Source organism: Polypterus senegalus, chromosome 2, assembly GCF_016835505.1.
Source record: "Polypterus senegalus isolate Bchr_013 chromosome 2, ASM1683550v1, whole genome shotgun sequence".
NCBI lineage: Eukaryota > Metazoa > Chordata > Cladistia > Polypteriformes > Polypteridae > Polypterus > Polypterus senegalus.
Genome location: NC_053155.1, coordinates 162755649 through 162783279, shown reverse-complemented (window position 1 = coordinate 162783279; position 27631 = coordinate 162755649). Strand labels below are relative to the sequence as shown.

The 27631-nt window shown below is 39.1% G+C and overlaps 1 protein-coding gene across 1 annotated transcript in view; it reads left to right on the top strand.

Moving 5' to 3' along the window:
- Positions 1-27631, top strand: part of urb1 (URB1 ribosome biogenesis homolog) — a 323342-nt gene that overhangs the window by 34165 nt on the left and 261546 nt on the right. The window contains exons 5-7 of the mRNA XM_039744916.1: positions 18502-18598; positions 21909-21994; positions 24188-24313. Of these exons, the coding sequence (XP_039600850.1) occupies positions 18502-18598; positions 21909-21994; positions 24188-24313 (309 nt within the window). The remainder of the gene's footprint in view (positions 1-18501; positions 18599-21908; positions 21995-24187; positions 24314-27631) is intronic.

Below are 27631 nucleotides of genomic sequence, written 5' to 3'. Positions count from 1 at the left end.
ACCATTCTTCCATACAAATTCCATACATTCTTCTCCAGTTTAGTTAAATTTGATGGCTGCTGAACATGGACAACCTGCTTAAAAATCATCCCATAGATTTTCGATGATGTTCAAGTCAGGGGACTGTGACGGCCATTCCAGAACATTGTACTTCTCCCTCTGCATGAATGCCTTTGTAGATTTGAGCTGTGTTTTGGGTCATTGTCTTGTTGGAATATCCAACCCCTGCGTAACTTCAACATTGTGACTGATGCTTGAACATTATCCTGACAAATTTGTTGATATTGGGTTGAATTCATCTGACCCTTGACTTTAACAAGGGCCCAGTTCTTGAACTAGCCACACAGCCCCACAGCATGATGGAACCTCCACCAAATTTGACAGTAGGTGGCAGGTGTTTTTCTTGGAACGTGGTGTTCTTCTTCCGCCATGCAAAGCGCTTTTTGTTATGACCAAATAACTACATTTTTGTCTCATCAGTCCAAAGCACTTTGTTCCACAATGAATCTGGTTTGTCTAAATGAGCATTTACATACAAGCGACTCTGTTTGTGGCGTGAGTGCAGAAAGGGCTTCTTTCTCATCACCCTGCCATACAGATGTTCTTTGTGCAAATTGCGCTGAATTGTAGAACGATGTACAGATACACCATCTGCAGCAAGATGTTCTTGCAGGTCTTTGGAGGTGATCTGTGGGTTGTTTGTAACCATTCTCACAATCCTATGCATGTGCCACTCCTGTATTTTTCTTGGCCTGCCTGTGGCCTTCCATTTCCATATTACATTCCTCACAGTTGAAACTGACAGTTTAATCCTCTGAGAGAGCTTTTTGTAGCCTTCCCCTAAACCATGATACTGAATAATCTTTGTCTTCAGATCTTTTGAGAGTTGCTTTGAGGATCCCATGCTGTCATTCTTCAGTCAAAGGGAAGCACAACTTGCAATTGACCACCTTAACTCTTTTAGGGTGGATGTCGACTTGTCGACAGGAGGGGGCTGAGGGTGCATCAATCAGCAGTTAATAGCTACAAAACTCACTGTTAAGTCACAGGTTTTTTCTCTATGCTTGGAGGAATGTTAGACTCATTAACTCGAGTTACGAAATGTAAACAAAGGCAAGATGGCATTGACATCTAACGAGGGAGCGAAGCAAGTGCAGAAAAGAAAATACTCAGCAGACGATGTTTTGCACATTGTCACTGAGTCGGACTCTGATTTTTTCAGAATCTGATTTTCTTGACATTGATCAGGAGATCAAGCAAAAGAGTGAGGAACTGGCATCAGCTGATCGGACACCAGCCGATGCCACCCCAGCTGATCTGCTGCCAGCTGAGCGCATTCGTGCAGCCGACTCACCTACGGCAAGGTTTGTGTGGGAGGAATACCCAGACATTGATCCATGGGAGCCAAATTGGCTACCGGACTTCACAAGACAGCATGGCTTGCTATAGGACACGACAGATTACTGGCCGCTAGACTACTTCAGGCTGCTCTCTTCTGTTGCTGCTTTTCAGCTACTGTCAGACGAGATAAACAGGTATGCAGAGCAATTTTTTGAATCGCGAGCTGCGCTTGCACCGCATTTTCATTTTTCAAAGTGGAAGCCCATAACAAAAGATGAGATGAAGGGCTTTGTGGCATTACAAATAAAAGATGGGACTAGACTGATGATATAACTTCAGGGAGCATTGGTCTAAACATGTGTTGTCCCCTGGTGGCTTTTGACAGGTTATGCTGTGTGATAGGTATGTGCTGCTGCAAAGTTTTATTTACTTCTTTGATAACCAGAAGCAAATCCCAAGGGGTGAGCCAGGCTATAACCCCATGTATAAAGTTCCGTCCCTGTTTGATATTGTGGAACCAACATATAAATAATTTTCAGTCTGGCTGTGATTTGTCTGCATGAACCTATGATAAAATAAAAGGGATGCCTTTTTTTTTTCTGCCAATATATGCTAGACAAGCCCACAAAGTATGGCATAAAGGATTTTGTACTGGCAGAAGCAAACATTGGTTTCTGCCTGAAAGTAATTACATATACAGGAAAGTATTTCTTTCCAAGAGAGAACTGTCCCTTGACAAGTCAGGTTGTGCTGGAGCTGTTTCAGGGCTATGAACATTTGGATCATGTTGTGTACATGGACAATTTTTATACATGCCCAGAATTGTTCATGGAGTTACAGAGCAAGGGAATTGGAACTTGTGGCACAGTGAGGGTGAACAGGAGACACATGTCTTCACAGTTGAAGCCAGACAGGCTGAAGATGAAAAGAGGTGACAGTACGGTTTTCATGCGGGTGGAAAACTTGGTGTCAGTGGCATGGCACAATGTCAACGGGTGACTTGTCTCTCTACAGTACACACTAACAATATATGTGAGAAAGTGCAGCAACAGACAATTAAAAAGGAAACACCAGTGCAATGTGGCAGTGCATGCAGTTGGCTACTTTGAGCGATATCATACTTTGCAGGACTTTGCTGTGTAACATGTATGTGAAATCATAGTATGTGAAATAATATAATATGCAGGCTTATACAACATGCAAGACAGTAACATTTGTCAAAAGTAAATATTCTTTGCTGATTTGATATTTTAAACAATTGCTTTGTGCTCTTTTTTTTTTTTTTTTTTAAAGTTAGTTTTTGGAAAAATATTCAGCCCTGAAAACACAAACAAACAAAAAAAAAAATATAGCCCTAAAAGAGTTAATACCTTTTCACATGATTGGACACGCCTGTCTATGAAGTTCAAGGCTTAACAAGCTAATCCAATCAATTTGGTGTTGCAAGTAATCAGTATTGAGCAGTTACATGCACTCAAATCAGCAAAATTACAAGATACCCAAATTTTTGCACAGCCAGTTTTCTACATTTGATTTAATTTCATACAACTAAATACTACTTCACTAAAAATCTTTGTTCGGAAAACACCCCAGTACTTAAATGTTCCTAGGAAATGAAGGACACACCACTGTTATCTTTTTTTTTTTTGTTGTTGAAAGTACAGTACATAATTGTGCAGGCTGTTAGGGGTTCTCAAACTTTTTCATATGACTGTATCTCTCTCTCTCTCTCTCTCTCTCTCTCTCTCTCTCTCTCTCTCTCTCTCTCTCTCTCTCTCTCTCTCTCTCTCTCTCTCTCTCTCTCTCTCTCTCTCTCTCTCTCTCTCTCTCTCTCTCTCTCTCTCTCTCTCTCTCTCTCTCTCTCTCTCTCTCTCCACACAAACCAGAAACATGAAACTATATGAACATTAGAAACAGTAATTGTAAATTAATAAAATATATAAGCACTTAAGGAAGAAGCTTCTTAACAAGAGGCAAAGCTTAACTCACCAGCATATAAATAAATACTTAAAAAATCTTGACTGAGGGGCTTGTAACTAGCTAAGGGAAAAACCAAACAGAATACAAACTCCATGCAATACAACTAGAAAGCTAGTATTTGATGCAGAGTGAAAATAATGAAAGAAAAGATTTACTTCACAATCGGAGGTATATCACAGAAAACATGCCCAGTCAAGTGACTCCTTCAGACCAATGGTTTGTAATATTACTTAATGGGAACATTCTATATTTTTATTATATATATATAATATATATATATATATATGTAGTCAGTTTGGGTTTTGCTCCTTATGTATAATGCTTTTGTATCATATATGATAGTGCTGGGCGGTATACCGGTTCATACCAAAAAAACATTTTTTATTTTTGTTATGATATGGATTTTTCTTATATAGCAACACCGGTTTAAATAGCCTAGACAACAGTCGGAATGTGGCACAGCAGGAAACTGTTTAAAGGGGGAGCTTTTTCACTGCTGCACCGCTAAACACACATGCAACAGAGTACATGCGTTTAGTGGAGGTATTAAGCGGTGAAAATGGACAGAGAACTTTCTGAGACTGAAGCTATAGCAGACAATAAAGTTGAACATGATGATACAGAAGAACTTTTGCCGAAAAAAGGAGCCGTGTCTGTTGTCTGGATATACTTTGGTTTTAAAAGGTTGGATGTGGACCATCATGTTCAAATGTGTGAATATTGTTTCTATACTACAGGATAATACTGAAAGCAATGTTGTACTTGTTTTATTTTTTTTTAATACTGTGTAATGTACCTGGGTACTGTGTAATAGTGTGACGACATGTTGACTTTATTCTCGACATTTACACTTAAATCTCAATGCTTATGACAAGAATAAAGTCGAAATGCTGACTTTATTTTCATAATTTGTCATTAAAGTAGAACATCGTAGACTAAACTTAATCTTAAAATGAATATTTAATTTACTAGATTTTCTCAAACCCTGTCATAAGTGATATAGCAAATTAAATGCTTTGTTTTAAGTGTTCCCAGAGCCATGTTAATTGCTACATGCTTCTTAAACTGTTTTCCTCTTGCACTGAGGAGGCGCAGGCAGCGATCACCACACAGAATACATTAATTTCATGATATTCCTGCTCCCTGAACATTTAGAATGCTAAGATAAATACTTGATATAATTTTCATGATGAATTGCATTAAAGAATGTATTAATCATGTGGGGGGCACGGTGGCATGGAGGTTGCACTGCTGCCGCACAGCAAGGGGGTCCCGGGTGTTCCCTGAATTGAATTTGCATGTTTCTCTGGTGGGTTTACTTGGCGTGCTTCAGTTTCTTTTTAAAGTCATGTAGGATGTGGGGTTTTCTTATGCTATATTGACCCTGCTAGTGTATGTGTTGCTCGTATTCACCCTGCAATGTGCTGGCATCTCATTTAGGATTTGCTCCTGCCTTGCCTACAATGCTTGCTGGGATGTGCGCTGTCCTGAATGGATGGCATATTTAAACATGCATAACGAAGATTTTTTTTTTTTGAAGTTCTGAACACTCCGTGGTCTAAGTTTATAACTAGTTTTAATTTCACAAATACGTTTATCGTGTGATGATTGGTTATGTGGAGAAATAAAAGGGATGGATTGGAACTGGGGGTTTGGTACATCTGATAGAGACAGCATGCATGCAATAAAGAAAGCCCGCTCAGAAGAACATTCATTGATTTCCAAGTTTGTGGCTCCCACCACCAGATCACGAACCCAACATTTTATACAATATTTCAGTTGAACCTGTGCGATACTTATTCTTACATCCAGTTTTTTGAAGCCTCGTCACACCTGCCATAAAGTTCTCTACACGGAACGTACATCTGGGGACCCCTTATTGTGAGGGAGCAGCACTACTGCTTCACTACCGTGCATATTTAATACCTGCTTTAATGCATTTAATCATGAAAATGATATCAAGTATTTATCTTAGCATTGTGCGTGTTCAGAGAGCTGGAATATCATGAGGTGAATGTATTCTGTGCGGTGATCCCTGCCTGCGCCTCCTGTGCAGAGGATGTCCGTTTAAGGAGCGCATAGCGATTAATAACTGGGTCAGGAAACACTAAACGCAAAGCATTTAATGTGCTACATTAACTTATGATGGGGTTTGAGAAAATCTAGTAAATTAAACATTGATTTTAGGATTAAGCTTAGTTTAAGACATTCTACTTTATTCTCATAGTTTATTTTGTCATTAAATTGAAAATGTCGACTTTAATCTCGACATAAGCGTCAAGATTAAAGTGGAAATGTCGAGAATAACCTCAACATGTCAACTTTATTCTCGACATATAGTTATTTTTTCTTCACTGTGGCCCTAATACTCTTCCTAAGGGCTATACCACAAATAGCATTATAAATGCAAGTTGCAATTTTATTATTTACTAGCAAAATACCCGCGCTTCGCAGCGGAGAAGTAGTGTGTTAAAGAAGCAATGAAAAGAAAAGGAAACATTTTGAAAATAGCGTAACATGATTGTCAATGTAATTGTTTTGTCACTGTTGTGAGTGATGAGTGTTGCTGTCATATATATATATATATATATATATATATATATACTCTTCTCAGTGATAAAGACTAACAAAACAGCACACAGGAGTCGCCTCACTGATGAGCACCTGCAATCCATCCTGAGAATCTCCACAACACAGAACCTCACACCACACATTAACGAACTTGTTGCCAAAAAAAGATGCCAGTCGTCCAGCTCTAAAATGACATATGAGCAAAGACAACTGAATGATTTGATTTGTTATTGCTGAAAGGAACACATTTTATTTATATTTCTAGGTTTTGTTATGCAGCATGTTCATATTTGAATTTGTATAATTTTGACAGGATATATTTTTATGGAGAGCAAAATCTTTTGGGATATTTAAAATCTAAGTTTATTTTTTATATAAAATTACATAAGAGTAAAGAAATGTGAATGTTTGTTCTTTTAACGTTTACTTTATTTCTAACTTATATTTTGCTCTCCATAAAAGTATATCCTGTCTAAATTATACAAGTTGTTTAAGGTTTGAGTTGATTTATTCACGAATAATATTCCTGTCTGTTTTTACCATTCCTACCAAAGATATTTCTGTCGACTAAATAAAAATTCCTTCTATTTAAAATTTAAAGAGAACTTGAACAAATACGATAGTTCATAATATCCACACAGACTTGCACGTAAGAGCGGGAGTTATCCGTTTTAACAAGCAGCGTATTGCACTGATACGAAATAGCTGTGTGTGTATATATGTAGATATGTATTTGTGTGTGTGTGTGTATGTATGTATGTATGTGTGTATATGTAGATATATATGTATGTATATATGTGTGTGTTCAGTGCAATACAACTTTTGACAATAAATTATACAAGTTAGAAATAAAGTAAACGTTAAAAGAACAAACATTCACATTTCTTTACTCTTATGTAATTTTATATAAAAAATAAATTTAGATTTTAAATATCCCAAAAGATTTTGCTCTCCATAAAAATATATCCTGTCAAAATTATACAAATTCATATATGAACATGCTGCATAACAAAACCTAGAAATATAAATAAAATGTGTTCCTTTCAGCAATAACAAATCAAATCATTCAGTTGTCTTTGCTCATATGTCATTTTAGAGCTGGACGCCTGGCATCTTTTTTTGGCAACAAGTTCGTTTCTGTTTGGTGTAAGGTTCTGTGTTGTGGAGATTCTCAGGATGGATTGCAGGTGCTCATCAGTGAGGCGACTCCTGTGTGCTGTTTTGTTAGTCTTTATCACTGAGAAGAGCTTCTCACACAGATATGTGCTACCAAACATGCACAAGGTTCGAGCCGTCTACTTCAAAGTCACCAAAGCGCCGTGCAAACTCAGTGCGCTCAGTTTATCAGCAAAGTGCGTATTTGGCACTTGTTTTATTTTATTTTTATTTGGTGAATACTATGTAATGCACCTGGGCTTGAAGTAATAGTATTATTACTGGAAGTTGCACTATTATTTATTTTATTATTATTTATTAGTTTCAATATTATGCAGTTTAATGATGTTAAAGTTGTTTAAAAAGTCACTTTAACGTGTCGGTGGATAGAGGTTGTTAACATTAACAGAAAGTGTAGTTGGTTTACAAAAAAATATTCACTATTCCTTTTCTAAGTCATGTTCAGTGCAATACAACTTTTGACAAGCACCTCTGAATATTTTACTAAGTCTAAATGCTTCTTTGAATGGTTGAAAATCCACCCATCCATCCATTTTCTAACCCGCTGAATCCGAATAGGGTCACGGGGGTCTGCTGGAGCCAATCCCAGCCAACACAGGGCACAAGGCAGGAACCAATCCTGGGCAGGGTGCCAACCCACCGCAGGACACACACAAACACACCCACACACACCAAGCACACACTAGGGCCAATTTAGAATCGCCAATCCACCTAACCTGCATGTCTTTGGATTGTGGGAGGAAACCGGAGTGCCCGGAGGAAACCCACGCAGACACGGGGAGAACATGCAAACTCCACGCAGGGAGGACCGGGAAGCGAACCCGGGTCTCCTAACTGCGAGGCAGCAGCGCTACCACTGCGCCACCGTGCCGCCCATGGTTGAAAATATATTGTCAAAATTTTACCTTAAGTTGTTTGCAAAATTTGTTTAATAAAAAGGTTCTATATTTTGACTGCAGCTGTCATGCAGTGTGATTCCTTCTCTTCATTCGTGCCTCCCCATTGAAAGCTTTCACTTTATGGGGCCCATGCAAACCTGTATTAATACTTGTGTGCACATTAAAATGTGTTTTTGTACAATGCTCATGACCATGGAATAGGTTATTCTTAGCCAGTCTTCTGCAGTAATTGCAGTGGAAAATGTGGTTAACATCCACACATGCATGGGGAAAAAATACTGTCGAATACAGTGAAACCGGTATAATTTTGAAAAATACCGTGATATAGAATTTTGGTCATACCGCCAAGGACTAATCTATGATCTACATAGCTTGATCTATATACTTTGATAAATTGGTTTTTATTCGTTCATTGAATTATTTTCCAGAATACAGAATTTTGGTTAGGTTTCTGCATACTCTATTTGGTTGTATGTTATTTGCGATTTCTGCAGTAATTTTACACTATCTTGAACGATAACTTACATTGTAATACAGTTGCTAATTTAGAAGAGTTTGTTTTGCAGGATCTTGGCGTTGGTGTTTTTCCTTAGTTAGGACACTGTTTTGATGGTCTTTTACTGTCACATTCAATGAATGGTTGCAGCTATTTAGTTAGTGATGGAACATCTGAGCTGAGGCTGGATGTTGCAGAGCGTTTAACAGTTGATAGCTTGCATGACCCCACAGAGGCCTTTGAATCTATATCTGTTGCTGCCTGAAGCATTACTCTAAGATTTGCTGGGAGCTTCAGTAAGGATTTCCTTTACAAAAGAGAGCAAGTGATTTGGGAACACATGGGCTATGATTTTATTTTGTGGTGAATAGTTAAGCCACAGTAGTTTCCACACTCTGATTTGTTACTACTGTTGAAGATATTTACAATGTTTGCATTTCTGAGGTCTACTGAAATGTTCCCATTGTTGTAGACCTTGCTTATGTTCTTTTTAGTTTGCATTAATGATTCAACTGATTGGATGTAGCTCATTTACTTGTTTTGTCTAATACAAGTATAAAAATTTGTTTATATTACTGTATTTGATATTCTAGCATATTTAGTTTTTACATTTCAACTGCTTATTTTTTTTTCCTGCTGTGTTGTTTTATCATGTAATGTATTGTCACTGCTTATGCACCATTGGAACTAGCATCAGATACATTTCATTGCACTGTAAGGTACAGTGACAATAAATCAAATTGAACTTGTTAATATGTGTTGATCTAGAAATTAAGAAATACTGCTTAAATGAATAATTACTTGTTAATCTATTATATATAAAGTTAAAGGTCTGTGATACAGTTTGCATATTTATAGCTAGAGATGCACCAAGGGAGAAAATAAGTAACATATCTAAAGTTTTTTATTCCTAAGCTTTCCACAACCTACCACACTGTATATATAATGTGAAGTTGACAGATTGACTCACTTGTTAAGAAAACACTGTTTTGCATTTAGATAAAAATTTGAAAATTAGCAGGATTGTACATCTAGGCCAGTAGTTATATGCTAGGAAACGACTTTTTGACATACCAATATAAGGGTAAAAAAATCTCCTTGCAACAAATTAACTGAGTTTTTTTTAACCGATATTTATTAATGTTCTGTTAACTTACATGCTCTGCATGGTGCTGACAAAAGTCTTTATGCAAATGAAGGGTACAGCAGAAGTAATTGACTGCAGTACTAACTAGTAGGGTGGATGGGCAATTGAAGAAGAGGCAGTGCCCTGGACAGGGAAAAAACAGACATAATCCTTTTTGCCAAAATGGAAAAGAGAAAGCTTGGCGAAGCTTAATGGTTATGGAGCACCATAAATATTGTGTGCTGGTGCCAAATGATATGGCTGTGAGTATTAGGGCTGGTTTATACTTAATGCTCAAAATGCATACGCATCATGGCTGCCACACGTTCCCAGTGTTCATTTGATGCGTCCTCTGATCACCTCTTCAGAAATTACCGCGATGTGTGCGTGAGTTGCAGTACCAGTAAAAACTCAATGGGTGCAACATGTTCAAGTTGAATTGTGATGTCAGAGTCTGTTTTCTGTCAACATGTGACTGATTTATTTTGTGATTAAAGTTGAAGTTTCCAGTTTAATTTCAGTTTATTTTGTCATTAAAGGAGAATGTTGTAAATGTCATCTTAAAACCTATGTGCTTCTGGGGCTTCCTCTTGCTCTGATAGCAGCAGCAGGCAGTGATTGCCACACAGAAGACATTAAATCTATAATATTCCAGCTCTCTGCACATTTAGAATCATTAGATTTATGCTTGATATCACTTTCATGATAAAATGTGTTAAAGCATGTATGTTACATTTTACAGATAAATCGTTAACAGGATTTAAATTAAAACTATTTATTATATTACATGTGTGGAGGCGGCACAGTGGCGGAGCGGTAGCATGGTTGCCTCGCAGTAGGGAGTCGCATCCCTGGTGTTCCCCGCCTGGAGTTTGCATGTTCTCCTGATGGGTTTCCACAGTGTGATTTGGTTTCCTTCCAAGGACTTGCAGATTTGGGGATTTGGCAATGTTAAAGTGATGCTAGTATATGTGTTTGCTTATATTCACCATGCAATGGCTGATTCCCCATTCAGGAATTGCTTCTGTAATGTAATGTAATCATTAAACATCCATCCTTTTCAGAGATATTATGGCAAGCTGTCCTGGGAATTTAGTGAATGTTTTGGGCAATTCAGTGATGCCAAACTTTATTTTCTCAGTGTGATGATATCTTGCACTGCCACCTGGTGGAATCCTCCAGATTTACACAAAGTATGGGCAGAAGTATAAACAGTACAGTGCTTGCTAGCAGTAGCATCCATAGGAACTCGCCTTGCATGAAGTATAAACCTGGCCTTACAGTTGCTTCGCCGGAAGCAAAAATGAAGGGAGAGAGAAGCAGTGGTGGAAGTGGCATCCAAGATCCGGATCCAAGAGAAGGATAGAAGTCAGTGAAAATATAAACTTAACAGGTCTCTCATGAGCTACTCTATTGTACTAGACATTTGCATCTATGAAATTTGAAAGGGGACCTGCATAGTGCTCTACAGAATTGCTTACATTTACATGTGCATCTGCTTACTTTGAACAGGGATACCCCTTTGTTTAAAATTGTCTTTTGCAATGACCATCAATAAAAGTCAAGTCGGTAGGAAAATCAGAAATTGTTCGAATGAAGGAATGTGCAACTCCATGTTCAAGAGTAACCAGCTCCAGGGACCTAATAATATTATTATTATTATTATTATTATTCGCAGCGGCGAAGTACTGCCTTAACACTAGAATTACCAGAGCCTACGAAAAAACTCGTAATTCCGTCCCACCTTAAACTGCTTCTTAAATCACTTCACACCTCTCCGCCAGCGTCCTTTGTCTTCTAAATGTGCTGATAAAGAGAAGCTTGGAGCAGCCGGCTATTCCATCCCACCACCAATTTAGAACGTGCACGAACTTCAGCTTGATTGAGTATCTGGTAGTGAAGTGGAGTTTTAGAGTGGAAATAATAGATCGTTATTTGGAACACACGCATTTCATGTCTGTTCCGTTTCTACAGTAATCTGTGTCAACACATTGTTAAAACAGAAAAGTTTTTTATATTCTAGTAGTAGATGACAAAATGTAGGCATAAACTATATAGTGTATGAAGCCTGAAGTCCAAATAGCAAAGAAACATTTTCACAAGAATAACACTATTGCGCTTTTATTCAAAAATATAACTGCAGAAACAAAAAGCCGCCTTAACATGTGACATTTACAGCAGTTTATTGTAACTGCCTCTGTGGTTCAATAGACTCGGCCCCCGCTTGGGAATCAAGAGGTCACGAGTTCGATCCTGCGCCCCTCCGTTTTGAGAAGTAAACTGCTCTTAGTCTTACTATTTTAGAATAAAAGCATACATTTGATTTCAGTCTGTAACAGCCGGTGCAATTTATGATCCTTGTAAAGATTAGCTTTTTTTTTTTTTTAAATTCACTTTTCATTCTCTCAGTCGCGTTCAGAATCAATCCATACAACCCCATCTGACACGGCTGTTTTCACTAAAGACGTGCTATAGCTCTGCAGTGTACCACGATGCATACTAACGCCAACCCCCCATCCCCGGGTTCTGACAAACGCTGGCGAAGCTGCCTTCTTCGTATCTCACCGTCACTTGCTTTTCTTTTTATTCAGTTTTATTGAGTGTTCCTGCCAGTCCCCGCATGTTGCTGTATGCTGTTTCTTTTGTACTCCAGGACATGCAGAGGAAAGAATGGTAAAGACCAGTAACTTCGGCGCTATATGCAATCATCAGACACTCCCTATCTGCCTGTGTCGTTCAAACACAGGAACATATATTGGTGTAAAAATATAACAAAAGTGCAATTTTATTCAAGTGCACTTTTTCCATCGCCTTTTCCTGTAAGAAGCAATGTACACACTTCTCTCTATGCTGTGGTTTCTATTACACACCTGAAAGAAAGAGACAATACATGTGAAAATATAATCGCACTAATGCGATTGCATTAGTTCCCTTTCTCAAGGCATGAGCTGGGAGAAGTTTGTGCACGTTCTAAATTGGTGGTGGGATGGAATAGCCGGCTGCTCCAAGCTTCTCTTTATCAGCACATTTAGAAGACAAAGGTTGCTGGCGGATAGGTGTGAAGGGATTTAAGAAGCGATTTAAGGTGGGATGGAATTACGAGTTTTTTCGTAGGCTCTGGTAATTCTAGTGTTAAAACTTTAAGAAGAAAAGTAAACCTTTTTAAACTGAGGGAAAATATATACCAATAATTATTTGTTATGTTTTGTTAACAATCTCTTTGTATACCACATTGTCAGTTTGGCCCACCAGTTGTAATATGACCAAGCTATGTGCTGAGCTTACTCTTGCGCATGCAATGTACAGATAGCCATGTGAAAAGCTGTTGTCATAATCGGTTTGAGTTTCATGGTTTGTTTAAATTGCGACAGTATTTGCAGGACTTGTTGTGTTTTAAGTGACATTTGGCATCTGTCAAGCGTTGTAAGCATACAACTGGTTTCATTGATAACTTTGCATCCAGGTTTTGAGAGTTGAAACATTCATAAACATCAAGGTGTCCACTACTGAAATCGTCACCTGTGAATCTAAGATGATTAAAAGGCATTGGCGGTTGTCAAAAAGTGTAAAATATTTGGCCATTTCAGTACACTTGAAAGCGACAACCGAACAATTCAGCGGCAGCCATCAACTCGCGTGCAGAACCATAGGTGAAGAGCATAAGCATTTCACTCTTATAGTGCTCCTGTGTAGTGTAATTATCTCCTGTACCATCATCAGTCCACACCTTGAACCTGTCCCAGTCATTCAATACATAAGACACAATGTTCCTCCGGATATCAAGAGTGAGCCTGATATGGCCGTGCAATATGTAACATGAAAACCACTCGGTAAGTGACAGTTCTTTGATCGATGGTGATCACCTTCATAGACATGTTACTGGGGGTACGGTTGGAACAATAAAGGAAATGGGTACCTGAACAATGTAAAGTAAGTCTAAGTTACCTACATAATAACTATAATCATAATAAACGAACAATAAAACAGCCGAGAAGCTGTGGATTAAATAAAAAGGCTGCAGTTATAAGCAGGGAGATGTGAATCCCGTGGCGAAGCTAGGAAGGGAATGAAGAGACCGGAGCGACGGATGGCCTTATATAGGCAGCCAGCCAACGACGTGGGAGGCGTTGGGATGGGGGACCCAATGCCACCTCACACGGCGACTGAGCTGCAGGCTATGGACATATATATGTACGTAAGTAGGATTCAGTTAGCATTGGGAACCCGCTTACCAAATTTCTTGAAGATAGGCCCATAAGTAACAAAGACCATTGGAAAGTTCAATATGGCGGACAACAGTGACGTCATACCACAGAAATAAGTATGCATATTAGTTTTGGTTAGTGCAGGGAAGCCGGCTACCAAATTTCGTGAAGGTGGGGCCATAAATAAGAAAGTTCAACATGACGGACATTGTCGACCAGTATGACCGTTACGCGTAGAATTTCGAAATTAAACCTGCTTGACTTTTGTAAGTAAGCTCTTAGGAATGAGCCTGCCAAATTTCAGCCTTCTACCTTCACTGGAAGTTGGAGAATTGTGACGTTGGAAAGTTCAATATGGCGCCCAACAGTGGCGTCATACCACCAAAATCAGTGCGTACATCGGTTTCGGTTAGCGCAGGGAAGCCGCCTACCGAATTTCGTGAAGATGGGGCCATAAATAAGAAAGTTTAACATGGCGAATGTTGTCAACCGTTATGACCATTACGCGTAGAATTTCAAAATGAAACCTGCTTAACTTTTGTAAGTAAGTTGCAAGGAATGAGCCTGCCAAATTTCAGCCTTCAACCTACACGGGAAGTTGGGGAATTAGTGGTGAGTGAGTGAGTGAGTGAGTCAGTCAGTGAGGGCTTTGCCTTTTATTAGTATAGATTATTATTTATTAGATAGATGGATACTCTATTAATCCCAAGGGGAAATTCACATAATCCAGCAGCAGTATACTGATACAAAGAAACAATATTAAATTAAATAGTAATAAAAATGAAAAAAATAAAAATAAAAAAGCAGACAATAACTTTGAGTAATGTTAGCATTTACTCCCCCGGGTGGAATTGAAGAGTCGCATAGTGTGGGGGAGGAACGATCTCCTCAGTCTGTCAGTGGAGCAGGACAGTGACAGCAGTCTGTCGCTGATGTTGCTCCTCTGTCTGGAGATGACACTGTTAAGTGGATGCACTGGAATCTCCATGAATGACAGGAGCCTGTTCAGCGCCCGTCGCCATGGATGTTAAACTGTCGAGCTTCATTCCTGCAATAGAGCCTGCCTTCCTCACATGTTTGTCTAGGTGTGAGGCGTCTTTCTTCCTTATGCTGCCTCCCCAGCACACCACTATGTAGAAGAGGGCACTCGCCACAACCGTCTGGTTGAACATCTGCAGCATCTTATTGCAGATGTTGAAGGACGCCAGCCTTCTAAGGCAGTATAGTCGGCTCTGACCTTTCTTACACAGAGCATCAGTATTGGCAGTCCAGTCCAATTTGTCATCCAGCTGCACTCCCAGGTATTTATAGGTCTGTACCCTCTGTACACAGTCTCCTCTGATGGTCACGGGGTCCATGAGGGGCCTGGGCCTCCTAAAATCCATCACCAGTTCCTTGGTCTTGCTGGTGTTCAGGTGTAAGTGGTTTGAGTCGCACCATTTAACAAAGTCCTTGATTAGCTTCCTATACTCCTCCTCCTGCCCATGATAGCAGTGTTGTCAGTGAACTTTTGCACGTGGCAGGACTCCAATTTGTATTGGAATTCTAATGTATATAGGCTGAACAGAACCGGAGAAAGTACAGTCCCCTGCGGCGCTCCTGTGTTGCTGACCACAATGTCAGACCTGCAGCTCCTGATACGCATATGCTGATATGCTGAGGTCTGTCTGTAAGATAGTCCACGATCCATGCCACCAGGTATGAATGTACTCCCATCTCTGTCCGCTTCTCCCTAAGGAGCAGAGGTTGGATGGTATTGAAGGTGCTAGAGAAGTCCAAAAACCTAATTCTTACTGCACCACTGCCTCTGTCCAAGTGGGAGAGGGATCGGTGTAGCGTATAGATGATGGCATCCTCCGCTCCCACCTTCTCCTGTTATGCGAACTGCAGAGGGTTGAGGGTGCGGCGGACTTGTGGCCTCAGGTGGTGAAGCAGCAGCTGCTCTATGGTCTTCATCACATGTGACTTCAGAGCGGCAGGCCGGAAGTCATTCAGCTCACTAGGACATGATACCTTTGGGACTGGGGTGATACAAAGCCTCGGGACTCTCCTTTGTTCCAGGCTCAGGTTGAAGATGCGCTGTAGAGGACTCCCCAGCTCCAGCACACAGGCCTTCAGCAGTCGTGGTGATACTCCATCTGGGACCCGCTGCTTTGCTGGCACGAAGTCTTCTCAGCTCTCAGCTCACCTGCGCTGCTGTAATTTGTTCGTGGGAATGTCTCTCCTATGCTGGTATCAGCAGAAGGATGGTTGGAGGATGCAGTACTCCGAGGTGTGCGTGGGATAGGGTGGTCAAACCTGTTAAAGAAGTTGTTCATCTGGTTTGCTCTCTGTCTCTCTTGATGGTGGCACCCCGCTTCGAGCTGCAGCCAGTGATGATCTTCATCCCATCCCACACTTCCTTCATGCTGTTATTCTGCAATTTCTGCTCCAGCTTTCTCCTGTACTCCTCCTTCGCTGCCTTGAGCTGGACTCGGAGTTCCTTCTGCACGCGCTTGAGCTCATGCTGATCACCGCCTTTAAAAGCCCTTCTGGTTCAAAAGGCCTTTGATGTCACTTGTAATCCATGGCTTGTTGTTAGCATAGCAGCGTACTGTTCTTACTGTAACTACAATGTCCATACAGAAGTTGGTGTAATCAGTAGTGCAGTCAACAACCCCCTCAATGTTCTCACTATGTGATCCCTGCAGGATATCCCAGTCCGTAGTTCCAGAGCAGTCTCTCAGAGGCTGCTGTGCCTCGGGGGACCACTTCCTTAATGAGCCTGTGGTTGTAGGTTGCTCCCTAACTCTTGGATTGTAGTGAGGCTGAAGCAGAACCAGGTTATGATCTGTTTTTCCAAGCGCAGGCAGCGGGGTGGCACTGTATGCTTCTTTGACGTTTGCATACAGTAGGTCAATAGTCCTATTTCCCCGGGTGTTACAATCCACATACTGGGAGAAGGCAGGTAATGTTTTGTCCAGCGTTACATGGTTAAAGTCTCCAGCGATTAGCACAAGCACCTCAGGGTGCTGCGTTTGTAATTTAGCAACTGCGGAATGGATGACGTCACTCGCTATCTCTGTGTTCGCTTGAGGTGGTATGTAAACAATGACAACAATGATGTGTCCAAACTCTCTGGGCAAGTAATAGGGAGACAAACTTATGGCCAACAGTTCGATGTCCCTGTAGCAAGTGGAGATTTTAACGTTTACATGTCCAGAGTTGCACCATCTTGTATTTACATAGAGTGCGAGACCTCCTCATTTCTGCTTCCTGCAGGTACTTGCGTCTCTGTCCGCTCTAACTGTGCTAAACCCGGGTAGCTCCATGTTAGCATCTGGGATGTTAGTTGTTAGCCACGTTTCACTAAACGGCAAACTGCATTCTCTTTAGATCCTGACATTTTTCACCAGTGCAGCTAGTTTGTCAATCTTATTTGGTATTGTTTTTACATTTCCCAGGATCAGAGATGGCACCGAAGGTTTGTAGTGCCACTTTCTTGCTAGACTCTTGGCTTTTATTTTAGCACCGGCTCTGCTACCCCGATACCGCCTTCTTACCTCGTCAGGTAAATAGGGAACCACACCGGTGTGGGCATTTGTTCTCAGCGCTTGAAGTTGACTACTTGAATAGAAGAGTCTCGGTGTGTAAAAATCCATCTCCAAGTAGTAAAAAGTGTCCAGGGAATGAGTCCACATAAAAGAAAGTGGTAGGAGGTAACCGTGAAATAAAGAAAAATGGAGGAAAAGGTAGAAAGATAAAGACTTTAAAGATAATGTCATACACAGAGCTGCTGGAAAGGCTGCCACTTGCGTCGGCGCCTGAGTCCTGAGCTTTGAGGGATTTATTGTGTTTAATGCATAGCTGTAGTCTATAAGTAGCACTCGCACATAGGTGCCTCTCGTCATCCAGGTGGACCAGTACTGTATAAAGGATCAAGATAATGGCATCCTTTGTTGATCTACTGGAGCAGTATGCACAATGTAATGGACCCATTTCTTTTGGCAGGGAAGAACATATGGAATTCTTGACTAGCCTATCGTGGCACTCCATTGTTATATAGGCATTAGTGCAATAAAAAGATGGTCATTCAGGCACACCCCCTCATCAGAGAAGAAAATATTTATATTGAGCTTATTTTTCTGTTAAAAGTAGATCTGAAATGTCGGCATTCTTATGAGCAGAGTATAATCAGATTGAGCCCAGTACAAAGGAAATTATATGAAATCGTTCAGAACACACAGTTTTAAGTAATCAGACTTTGTATACTGAGGTTTTCTTGACTGTATTCAGCATTCTTTGATTAATAATTGTATATGGTGCCTTTTTCTATGACTATTGTTCTAGGTAAATGAGACAGATATCATATTTAATTTGTTTTTATCCTGTCATTGGATTTTTTTATGCACACAGAAACATTAAATTCTTACATTTTAATTTATATATAAGTTCCTGCTTATCCAATTCGTATTAGTATTTAAATGCATTAAACAGTCAGTAATGTTATATAAAACCTTTCATGGTAGTTATACCCCTTTTTAGTATACTTGACTGAGGAGAAATGCCTACAGAAAGACGGAGAACGTTCTTTCCTGTCTACATTTATGATTTCTATGAGAGGAAAGTAGTGAATATTTTCATATTGGAAGCTTTTCTTTCATTTATTTAAATGAAATTTAACTGAATGGCTCCTATGACAAAACTTACTCCTTTTTCTTATTGCAGGGAAAAACAGATGTCCGAGTTGCATATATTCAGTTTGCTCTTTCATTTCTAATTTCTGGTGACAGCAATGTTATAAAACAAGTTCTGGATCTCAAAGGTTGGTTTAATTTTCTCAATTCTATCAAAAATAAAAAATAAAAATCTTTAGTAAAAGTAAGATGTAAACTGATTGTGTTTTCTGTTTGAGATTTCTTCATATTTATTATTTTATTTTGTTTCATTTATTTCACTTGCCTCAGCAATGTAGTTGAATATCATCTAAAGCGGTGTTTCCCAACCTCGGTCCTGTGGCTGCAGGTTGTTGTTCTAACCAGCTTCTGTTTTTAATTGGACTCCTGGGCTAATTAAGTGATGTGTTATTTCCCAAGTTCTGTGTTTTGGGAACAATATAGAAATTAGAAAACTAAGTTTGGTTAAAAAAAATATATATAGTATTGTGGCGAGCAGCTGGGGGTGGTACCTACCCGGGACGACCGGAAGAGGGACTACACCTCCTCCGGACCACGAGAGGGCAGCCGCCCTGGTTGGTATGGGGAGCATGGAAGCTCAACTCTATAGGTGCCCGTGGTCACTGCCAGGGAGCACCGAGATGCCTGAAAAGCCCCGGAAGTGCTGGCGGAAGGATTGCAAGGGAACCGGCACTTCAACCGGCAGTTCATTGGGAGGCACCTGGAGCACGTCCGGATGAGCATAAAAGGGGCCACCTTCCTCCATTAGTGAGCTGGAGTCGGGTGGAAGAGGACAACGCCTGGAGATAAGGAGTGGAGACAGTGAAGAGCGGAATTGTGAGAGGCCCGGAATAGGAGTGATTGGTGCAGGGGCACGGGGCTGTGTGGTATATTTGTACATAGTGTAAATGAAGCGCTTGTGGTGACTTAAAACGATGTCCGGGCTGTTTCTCGCTCTCTCTCTCTCGCTCTCGCTCTCTCTCTCTCTCTCTCTCTCTCTCTCTCTATATATATATATATATATATATATATATATATATATATATATATATATATATATAATCTAATTTATTTATACAGTGGTGTGGAAAAGTAATTGCCCCCTTAAAAAATAACCTAACTGTGGTGTATCACACCTGAGTTCAATTTCCGTAGCCACCCCTAGGCCTGATTACTGCCACACCTGTTTCAATCAAGAAATCACTTAAATAGGAGCTGCCTGACACAGAGAAGTAGACCGAAAGCACCTCAAAAGCTAGACATCATGCCAAGATCCAAAGAAATTCAGGGACAAATGAGAACAGAAGTAATTAAGATCTATCAGTCTGGTAAAGGTTATAAAGCCATTTCTAAAGCTTTGGGACTCCAGCAAACCACAGTGAGAGCCATTATCCACAAATGGCAAAAATATGGAACAGTGGTGAACCTTCCCAGGAGTGGCCGGCCTAACAAAATTACCCCAAGAGCGCAGAGACGACTCATCTGAGAGGTCACAAAAGACCCCAGGACAACGTCTGAAGAACTGCAGGCCTCATTTGCCTCAATTAAGGTCAGTGTTCACGACTCCACCATAAGAAAGAGACTGGGCAAAAACGGCCTGCATGGCAGATTTCCAAGATGCAAACCACTGTTAAGCAAAAAGAACATTAGGGCTCATCTCAATTTTGCTAAGAAACATCTCAATGATTGCCAAGACTTTTGGGCAAATACCTTGTGGACTGATGAGACAAAAGTTGAACTTTTTGGAAGGCAAATGTCCAGTTACATCTGGCGTAAAAGGAACACAGCATTTCAGAAAAAGAACATCATACCAACAGTAAAATATGGTGGTGGTAGTGTGATGGTCTGGGGTTGTTTGCTGCTTCAGGACCTGGAAGGCTTGCTGTGATAGATGGAACCATGAGTTCTACTGTCTACCAAAAAATCCTGAAGGAGAATGTCCGGCCATCTGTTTGTCAACTCAAGCTGAAGCGATCTTGGGTGCTGCAACAGGACAATGACCCAAAACACACCAGCAAATCCACCTCTGAATGGCTGAAGAAAACCAAAATGAAGACTTTGGAGTGGCCTAGTCAAAGTCCTGACCTGAATCCAATTGAGATGCTATGGCATGACCTTAAAAAGGCGGTTCATGCTAGAAACCCCTCAAATAAAGCTGAATTGCAACAATTCTGCAAAGATGAGTGGGCCAAAATTCCTCCAGAGCGCTGTAAAAGACTCATTGCAAGTTATCACAAGCGCTTGATTGCAGTTATTGCTGCTAAGGGTGGCCCAACCAGTTATTAGGTTCAGGGGCAATTACTTTTTCACACAGGGCCATGTAGGTTTGGATTTTTTTTTCCCTAAATAATAAAAACCATCATTTAAAAACTGCATTTTGTGTTTACTTGTGTTATATTTGACTACTGGTTAAATGTGTTTGATGATCAGAAACATTTTGTGTGACAAACATGCAAAAGAATAAGAGATCAGAATGGGGGCAAATAGTTTTTCACACCACTGTATATATAATTAAAATGTACCAAGCAGTTATATGGGAATAATGTACTTTTTTTTTTCTTTTTAACAATCTTTTCATCTTGATTTTTATTCTACTTTTCTAGGTGTTTAATTAATCCATTATTTTGTGTTTCTAATTGTTTAATTAATCCATTATTTACTAATTGGTGGGTCTGATGCTAAAGTATTTTCAGCCTTTGATTATTCAGTGTTGTTTGCCAGCATGATTGCTCTGCTCATTTTTAATTGTCATTAATAAGATACAATGAAGCGGAAACACTGCACAGAGAAAGGGCAAAATATATTGAAATCAGCAAAAGTGAGTTAAGCATTTAAATCTATAGCAAAAGCAGAAATATTTCTAAATGCCTTAAATAGTAAAAATCATGCTGCTGTGCTTTTCTGAATGTCACTAAATTTACACTTTTCCTTTGGAGTATTTCTTTTATGATCAGTACTATTAACAGTGACGTCACTAGGGTTGTTGTCACCCACTGCAATAACCAAGGCCAGATTAAGACCCCCACAGGCCCCTGGGTTGCTGGATGAATAGACCTCCTTAACAGAAAGTTGATCATACTTTAAACAGTGCACCTGGCTATTTAATGCAGAAGATAATTCCGACTATTAATGGTGCATGGAAAGTTAATTGTTTCATTGAGTTTCCTCCTTTGTCATTTCAACATGAAACACTGCCCAAAAATTTAACATACAGTCATTTGGGTTTCAGCCCCTCTGACGATGATGTCCGATGCAGTCGATACCCAACATAGTGATGCCACTATTACTCTGGTTTTAACAGCTTTCAGTCATGTTCATGCTGTATGGTCCTCTGAAGTAAACTGAAATAGAATGCATAGGCAGCTCTGACTAGATATATTTTTGGGTTAAAACTGAAAGAGCTGTTATGTATTTTTTTAATTAAGTAGTGCAGTAATGTACAATTTATCATACTGCCAGATTTCTTACCTGATATTCTGAGTACTGGACTGATGGAAGATCGATTGTCAACTGTTAAACTTCTTATATCTACACTACAGAAAAAGGTATGTATTGCATGTGCTTAAAAAATGTATTTGTTATAAATTTAAAATGTTGACCGAGTAAGTGTAGCATGTCTATGAGACCACCATTTTGTAATTCTAGTGGAAGTGAAATTCTTTTATTCCATTAATATACCTTCTATCTGAACAAATTATATTTGGGATGCTCTCCTAAACCATCCAACAAATGTAACATATACAGTGGAACCTCGGTATACGTCCTTAATCCGTTCCAGACCCTTTGACTTATACCAAACAGGACGTATACCAAACAAATTTTTCCCATAAGAAATAATGGGAAAATGATTAATCCGTTCCCATGAAAAAAATCCTATTGCTATTGGCATATTATACATTGATGGGGTTGTATAAAATAATTTAAACACTGCTTAATACTAAAATAAATAAATACAAAAACAATTAGATGAAATAAATGAAAATTTTACCTCACTTTACATTTTAATAACATCTTTGTTTTTCACAGTCATAGATACCGTCGTTCTCGGCAAACGGTATGCAACAGCCATGTCCCGGATACGCATGCCACCTTCATACTTTTCAACAATCAATTCAAATTTACATGAAAAAAACACAAAATCACGTTGTGATGATGCAGTTTTGCTGTATGCTCCCATTTGCTGCCGGGGAGCCCTTGAATCCTACACCGTCGGTAATGTGCCTCGCTGCTAACCTCATCGGTAACAACAAAGCAAGGGGATGGTGAAAAAGTGCAAAGTGCTTTTATTAAAACAATTAACAAAACAAGGAGTTCAAATTAAAGTGCAGTCTCCAAAGTTCCAATAAATAATCCATAAAATCAGAAGTGAAACGTGGAGGTTAAAAACAATAGAAAAAAGTCTTCTTAAAAACAACGAAGTTAAAAGCAGGAAGCATTCTTTATAAAAAAAAAAAAAACCAAGAAGCCCAGTGCCTGCTTCCCAACTGGGGAGTCGCCCTACTTGCAGCTGACCTTCGCTCTGCCTGCTTCAGCCACTTCATCCATGCGTGGTCTCGCTCGCGCTCTCTCTCTCGCATCCGTTCTTTGTTTTTACTCCCCTTCAAGCCAACTTGTGCTTCTGTTTATCAAGATAAGCAGCCCTCTCTCTCTCACTCACTCAACCTCCCGTCTTTTTTTTTCTTTTTACTCCCCTTCTAGCTGACTCGCGCTTCTGTTTATCAAGATAAGCAGCCCCAGGAACAATCATGAATGCGATGGTCCCTCACAAGTGCACTTTGGTGAGAAACGCCCACAACCCTAATCACCCTGACAACCTTCAGCCACATAACCACCAAGCCCCCCTCACCAAGCTGCGAGCGCGGTGATTATTTATTTTAAAGCTGGACTTTGACAGGAGCTGTGGACCCGCTATATCACACACGTGAAAGTTCACAGAGAGTTATAGCGTGGGTTGTTCACTGAATGCTAGCAACTTGTACACTAACGCTCGTGGGCAGTCGTGGCTTTGTCTCGAGAGGAGTAAACAAGGTTAGCACGCGAGTCGTATTCCAAATAAGGTCGTATACCAAGCAAAATTTTTTGTGTCCAAACAGGACGTATACCAAGTTGGACTTATTCCAAAGCAGACGTATACCGAGGTACCACTGTACTTGCATGTTCTTGTTATATCTACATACGTAAGTTTCCACTGGATAATCTGTTTCCCATCCACATCCTAAACATATGGATGGGGATAGGAGAACAATTTATTAAATGATTATTGAATAAAACAATATGTTGGTGGGGTGGTGATGCAGTAGGTTTCCTGGATTCATATCCCATGCCAGGATGTTTTTCCTGAGTGTTCATGTTTTCCCCTTATCTGTGTGGGGTTTCCTCCAGGTAATCTGATTTTCCAGTCTGCATTCAAAAACTAGGTTAAGACTATGAGGGGTTAATTGTGGATTCCAAAGTTGCCCATGTATAAGAATGAGCATGGTTGTATGTATGAGTATGCTCTGCCTTTAACCCATGCTACTGGGCTAGGTCCTGGACCCTGCAATCATAAGTAGGTTTAAGAAAGTTATACTGTATAATGTACATTATAGGCATGAACTGATAATTGTTTGTGTCTTCAACAGTTATGATTGTAAAAATTTGAAGCAACTGAGAAATTAAACCTGCATGATTTGTTATAGAGTTGCTTACAATGTTCTAGTTTTCTTTTGTGTAGTTCTAATAAACTTTTATTTTTCCAGGTGGTTCATTCAAAATCTATCACTAAAACACAGAAGGTGCATTTTTTTAATAATGTTGTTTTAAACCACATTGCATCATTGTACAGATGGGATGGAATTATTGATGTCATGTTAGATGAAATAAAGGTTAGTAAATAGATAACATTTATTATGATTCTTTTAAATTTATTAGGGATCCTCTAGTCAGGTTTTTTAAGGCTGATACTGATCACAGGATTCATGTTACTGGATCAGCCAATTCAGGGTTTCTTCTTTTTTATCCTTTTAAAAACTTTTTACATTAAGGTACAAAACCAGGCACATAGAAGCCTTACATCCTATATTAAAGTGTTTTTTATAATGAAACTATAGACCACAAATGTTAACTGTTAATTTTTTACTAAAAAAATGAAATTCTTTAGGCTTATTGTTTAGTGACCATAAAATACTAAAGTATATATCTTAAGATATATACTTTAAATAGTAACGTGGACAAAAATATTTGTCCTTAATACATATGGCATAAAATAAAATGCTTTTCATTATTACAAGCTGTAATATTGTTTAATGTTTTCTTTAATGTACCTATCTGAAACAAAGCTTAATAAAAAAAAAGTAATTTTCACCATTTCTCTAACAACAAAAAAATTCTATAAATTGTACATATTCTCATACAATCAAGTGATTGATTTTGGTGAATAAACACTGCTTAAATGTAAATATACATGCACCTATAGGTTTTAATAATTTTTGATCATTAATTGCACTACAGCTTTTGTTGGTGTGAAAATATACATTTATTATATTCATACAAGTGTTGTTTTTTTTTTTCCTTCGGTGTATCAGGTAGACATAATTCTTGAGGTGTGATTTTAAATATGGATTAACATTTTAGTTATGCAGTACTTGTAACTTACCAAAACATATACTCTATGACACACACAAACAAGTAATAAATACAGTACAAATCTTTAAACAAGGCGCAAATGTATCAAATGTTAATAAGTTGTTTATCAAGAAGACACAAGAGTACCTTGAGAAAAGGAGCACAGTAACTACAGCACCATAAAGCTTAGAAAAGCAGGAGCTGAAAAGATCATTTTTTGTGGTCTGCGATTTTACCGGTTACTGATAGAGGCAGTTGTAGTGAAAATTGGCTGATTTTAGATCGGTAGCCAAATGATAGGAGCATCCTTGAAATTTAATATTGTGCAAACATATATTGCTGCTGTATAATAAGCAGGTTTAAGTAATATTCTTTTCATTTTATACTTTTAATTTTGAAAATAAGGAACAGGGATGACGAGCATTCAAATAAGTGGTCATGTTAACAAATGAAACATAACACCTTTTCTTTTTCCTGTACCAACATAAGTAAATTGTATATATATTAGAAGTGCCCTTCTTCCATGTTCTGAGATCAACAACATCAAATTTACCCACTTTCTAAAGGAGACCCCCTTTTTTTTTTCACTGATAACTGTGTTGAAATTGTTTAAAACTGTATATAGATTAGATAGTTGAAATAAATGCATTCATCATAAAGTATTTTGTGCAGTGAAGGGAAGTACAATATGTGAGCTCACCTGTGATGCGGAAACGCCAACTGTGTGTCAGTGAGTGCAGTGCTTGATGTATGGAAATCAATTTACCCATTCTGATAGGCATTTGTTAGTGCTGTCCTAGAGCAGGGCTCGTCAACTGGCAGCCCATGAGCCACAACCGGCCTTTAAGGGGGGAAAAAAATATCTGGCCCATTAAAATGTATTTATCACCACAGATAAACTTGTTTCTGAGCACCAATGCACTAATTTCTCAAAAGAGAAAACTGTTTGATCTCTTTGCTCCTCCCCTTGCTATTACATCGCATTTAATGGACAATTGTGTGCTCACTCTGAAGCTTCTCTATGTACTGCGATTCCACTACTCTTTTCCAGCCAACAAATGTCTGCAAACTTGTCTTTCTCACCTTTAAAAAAGAGAAAAGTTGACAATGAAAATAGACAGCTTAATGATAATTGTAATGGGAAATACCTATTTGTACCTGGTTTAACAAAACCAGTATGTCTACTCTGTAACAAATCTGTTGCTGTCATGAAAGAATACAATTTGAAAAGGCATTTTAATACAAGACATTTAAAGTTTAACACAAATATTCCAGCAGTCTTGGATGTTCTTAGACTTAAAGTGCAAAGCCTAGTAATGAGCTATGGTGATTCGATCATGTTCTGAGCCGGAGAAGGCTACATCAGCCTCCCTCTGTGTAGCAGGGATACTCAGGGGTGAGTTAGAGAATAAAACATTCAGTGACTCGGTGACTATCCAAAGAATGCATATTAGCTACTATAGAGGAGGTAGTGACAGATGACAAAGTAAGGAAGAGCATAATTTCATCCTATTAAAAAATGCTAATATCTGATACAACTATGAGAAGAGCTGAAGTACTAGCAAGTGTTTGAGAAAACCTTTTAGAGAAGTTGAAAAAGGCTGATGTAATGTTACTATCTGTTCACGAATTCACTAATGGTGGTAACATTGCACAGCTATGTCTGTACATTAAATGTTTAGATGAGGAGTGCTTTCTCGGGGACTTGCTCATTCTAATAACACTGGAGGGACAGACGACCAGGAAAATCGTTTTTCAGAAAAGTGTTTTATTTTTTATTTTTTTTAATGAAAATGGACTAAATTTGCAACGTGAAATCTGCTAGTAACAGATTTACGGGTAGGGTGCAGATTGTGTCAGCTCGCCTGGCTAAACTTGCACTGTAGATGAAATCTTAATTTCCTGATACATCAAAGCATTTTGTATGCAAAAATCAACAATGAATTTACAAATAAAAGACAATTTTCTGATGAGTTTCATCAGAACAACTTTGAGCCTACAACATCGCTTGTTTCTCCAACTCCTCTCTGATATGTCAGCTGAGCGCAACAATTTACTTGTGCATACGATTTTAGGTGGCTAAGTAAAGGCAATGTTCACAAACCCTTTTAAGTGCATTTCTCTGCAGCTGTTACCTTAAAAACATGGAGGCATTTATATCCAAAATGCTGGATGAGAAGTTCATGGCAGAAGTGTTCCTCTTGAGTGACATCTTCCCACATTTAAATAGACTTAATCTTGGTTTGCAAGGAAAGGACAAAACAACGATCTTGTTAAGAAAGTAACAGATTTAAAAAGAAATTGGACTTGTTTTCAAATGATTTAACTACAAGGAAAATTCTTCATTTCCCAATACTGTGTGATTTAATAAATAACTTTGAATCTGGACAAATTGCTGTAAAAATGGCAGAGTTTTTAGGCAAGTTGAGGGCAAACTTTACTGCAAGGTTTCTCAGCTATAACTTTCCCCCTATCGTTTTTCTAAGAGCCACTTACGATTGATGTAGGATGAGAGTTTCGATGAAAAGCCAAACAAGGTGCTTATGTCACTTGAGTAATGTTCCCTGCAACTAGAACTG